Here is a 3,649-nt window from a genome sequence, read left to right on the forward strand (position 1 = left end):
CCGCATCCCTTCCCTTCCCCAAACCCTCCTCACCCCAGGGTGGTCCCCGCTCCAAAAACGAGTCCGTGCACCCTCCCTTCACCCTCGGGTGCTGCTCCTGCCGTGCAGGRGGTTCCCTCAGGAATATTTTTGCCCTCCCTGAGGACTGCAGCGGCGGGGCCAGACCGTGTAAACACTGCGAGGATCATCTGATAGCGGCGGCGCTCGGGCTGGGGCTGCTGGGGAGCGGTTGCGTTGCCAATATATTAAATAACTCCCTGTGTAATGTATGCCCAGGTTATTGCGGAATTCATTTTATAATAAGAGCACTGGGATGCACTTTATTAATCATTCTGTCTAACAACCTGCACTCCACAGTTTCGGTTTGATTTGATTCAATCCTGTCTTTCTGCAAAATATATGGCTGAGTGGGTCGGATAATGTATGGCTTAATTTAGAGTTGTATGGGTTTGAATTACCATTTTCATAATGTGCTGTGCATTAATGTGTTGCATCATTTATACAGAAAAATGTGCGAGGTTTCAAACCTCTCCAGGAGGCAAAAGTCACCTAAAGGGAACACGGAGAGACAGAAAAAGATCTTTTCAAGCCCGGCTGGGGCTGGGAGGACAGCGGTGGGTGTCGGACATGGGGACAGCAGTGTCGGGGCCGTGCTGGTGGCTCTTTTTCCCCGTGGMACAGCAGCACCTTCTGCTCACCCCGAGCTGCCAGCGACCTGCAGCGCTTGACTCTCCGCTGACCCCGGCGCCGCCGCTCGCCGAAGTCGCGCCCACYGTCACTCACCCCGCGCCGCGAGGAAAAAAAAAAAAAAGCTCTGATTATCCAAATACAGTCATTAAAGGGGAAATGTGTTTTTAGGACTGTCAGAGTGATTAATGAGGGTTAGCAATCCTTGCAAATGCACTTGTTTAGTCTAACTGGCAGCCTCTCGGTCCCCATTGATTTATGGTGGCAGTTGCCGGGGCCGCGGTGTGCGCGGAGGGAGCGGGGCTGTGCCGGGGCTGCCGGAGCACGGCGAGGGGCCCGGCCGAGCGGCACGGCACGCTCTGCTGTGCCGGAGGCAGCCCAACAAAGGCAACATTATCCCCTGTGCCGGGSAAGGAATGACTTGGACGCACACGCTGAGCCGCTCCGCGTGCCTTATAAATATCCCCGTCTGTAAAGCCCGAAGCCCAGCTGACCACAGCCGCGCTGTCCGCCCAATAAATACGTGAATGAAAGAGCCAGGCCCTATTTTTTTGTTTTTTTTCTTGTTGTTTTCCTTCCTCTCCTGCACAAAAATGCCCGATGTCTTTTAGGTGATGCGGAGGTGGCTGCCCGCAGACGGACAAGGCGTTTCAGAGTCCGGAGCGGAGCGTCCTGGAGGGCTGGAGCCTGCCAAGGGGTCAGCTCGGGATGCAGAGCCGTGCTGGGTGGATGAGAAGTTCCTCAGCTGCATAAAGCAGCTTTTTTTTCCACGTGAGCACGGGTGGAAGCCACGGAGAACACGGGCTGTGCTTGTCCTGGAAGGTGGAACGGCGTGGACACCTCCTGTGCCCATCCCGGGGTCAGGGCTTTGCTTTGGGGGATGCTGCAGGAGCTGAGAGCGGAGACAGAGGGACAGAGCTGTGCTGGGAGATGATGGCAGCGGAGTTGCTGTGCCAGGGCTGTCCTGGAGCTCTGCAGGACGGGAGCAGCCGGCGGTGAGCAGTGACGGGGAATGTGGAGCTGCCCCGGGCTGGCACCGTGAGCACAGCCCTGGGCTGGAGCGTTCCTCCAGACACCCCGAGCACCGTGACAGCACCAGTGACACCAGCCTCTGGAGGAGAAGGGCAAAAACCTCAAGGCAGCAAAGCCACCAGAGTGTGGGCAAGTACCCGGGCCAGTTCAGTGGCCAGGAATGCCGCAGGTGGGAGTGGACTCTCCTCTGGCTCTGGATAGTGGCCGAAGGGCTGCTGCTGTCCCTGCCCTGGCCACGAATCAGCGTGTGGAGCAAATCCTCCAGCAGCAAATCCTCCAGCAGCAAATCCTCATCAGCAAATCCTCCAGCAGCAAATCCTCCAGCAGCAAATCCTCATCAGCAGATCCTCCAGCAGCAAATCCTCATCAGCAAATCCTCCAGCAGCAAATCCTCATCAGCAAATCCTCCAGCAGCAAATCCTCCAGCAGCAAATCCTCATCAGCAGATCCTCCAGCAGCAAATCCTCATCAGCAGATCCTTCAGCAGCGCTGCACGGACCTTCCTCGCTGCTCCAGGACACCCGGCCTTGGCCGGACACCGGTGACCCCACGGGAAGTGCCCAGCGTCACTCCTGGCTGTGATTTCCCTCGTCTGCAGTGTCTGATCAGTGTGACAGTCCAGTCACCGGTGACCCCACGGGAAATGCCCAGCGTCACTCATGGCTGTGATTTCCCTCGTCTGCAGTGTCTGATCAGTGTGACAGTCCAGTCACCGGTGACCCCACGGGAGGTGCTCAGTGTCACTCATGGCTGTGATTTCCCTCGTCTGCAGTGTCTGATCAGTGTGACAGTCCAGTCACCGGTGACCCCACGGGAGGTGCTCAGTGTCACTCATGGCTGTGATTTCCCTCGTCTGCAGTGTCTGATCAGTGTGACAGTCCAGTCACCGGTGACCCCACGGGAGGTGCTCAGTGTCACTCATGGCTGTGATTTCCCTCGTCTGCAGTGTCTGATCAGTGTGACAGTCCAGTCACCGGTGACCCCACTGGAAGTGCCCAGTGTCACTCCTGGCTGTGATTTCCCTCGTCTGCAGTGTCTGATCAGTGTGACAGCCCAGCCCAGAGTCCCTGGCAGGTGACAAAGCCCCGGTTCTGGGGCTGAGCCCGGCTCTGTGCTGGCCATGGCCGTTCCCTGCAGGGCACAGGGTGACACTGGAGGTGGCAGTGACCCTGCTCGTGCCCGTTCACAGTTACCCCTCTGTTTGTTGTGATGAGTGACTGGAGAGTGCTGCTTCCTTACCCCAAACATCTCAGCTGAGCCTCGCTGGGAGCGCAGGGAAGGGACTCAGCTGACAGCTCCGAGCTCGAGGGATGATAACAAACTGATTCACACGCACAGTTGGGTTTAAAGGCGTTTGTGGAAATGTCCCGGAGCAGCTTTGCCGTGAGTCCATCCCACCCTCCAGCCTGGCACRGGGATGGGACCTGCGTGAGGAYGGTGCCTTTGCCRGAGGTGACACTGGCCCTGTGCYATCAGAGSTGACMCTGTGCCATCAGASKKRMCCCKKKSCMMYMRRRSYKRWYCYKKKSCMMYMRRRCTSACCCTGTGCCATCAGAGCTGAYCCTGTGCCAYCAGAGCTGAYCCTGTGCCACCAGAGCTSACCCKGTGCCAYMRRRSYKRMYCYKKKSCMWYMRRRSYKMMYCCKKKSCMWCMRRRGYKRMYCYKKKSYWMYMRRRCTGACCCTGTGCCRYCAGAGSTSACCCTGTGCCAYCAGAGSTGACCCTGATGGCAGAGCACAGCTGCACTGGACAATGGGGGTTGACCTCTGCCAACACCTTGTGGTTCCAAAATTCATGGATTGCCCCTCCTGGCCTGGCAGGATTCGGAAGCAGGTGAAGGACACGCAGCATCCTGGGAATCCAATGGCTTTGGGGACCCCTCGTGCAGACACCTCAGTGGACACAGAACACAAATGGCTTTTTTTTGTCCC

General features: G+C 57.7%; 1 protein-coding gene across 1 annotated transcript in view; it reads left to right on the top strand.

The window, feature by feature from the left end:
• Positions 1–3,176, top strand: part of LOC130586665 (uncharacterized) — a 5,422-nt gene extending 2,246 nt beyond the window's left edge. Inside the window, exon 2 of the mRNA XM_057387541.1 lies at positions 506–3,176. Within this exon, the coding sequence (XP_057243524.1) occupies positions 1,880–2,797 (918 nt within the window). The 5' untranslated portion in view covers positions 506–1,879 and the 3' untranslated portion in view covers positions 2,798–3,176. The remainder of the gene's footprint in view (positions 1–505) is intronic.
• The last annotated feature ends 473 nt before the right edge of the window (positions 3,177–3,649 follow it).

Source organism: Malurus melanocephalus, unplaced genomic scaffold, assembly GCF_030028575.1.
Source record: "Malurus melanocephalus ecotype Western Australia unplaced genomic scaffold, MMel_1.1 scaffold_1247, whole genome shotgun sequence".
Lineage (NCBI taxonomy): Eukaryota > Metazoa > Chordata > Aves > Passeriformes > Maluridae > Malurus > Malurus melanocephalus.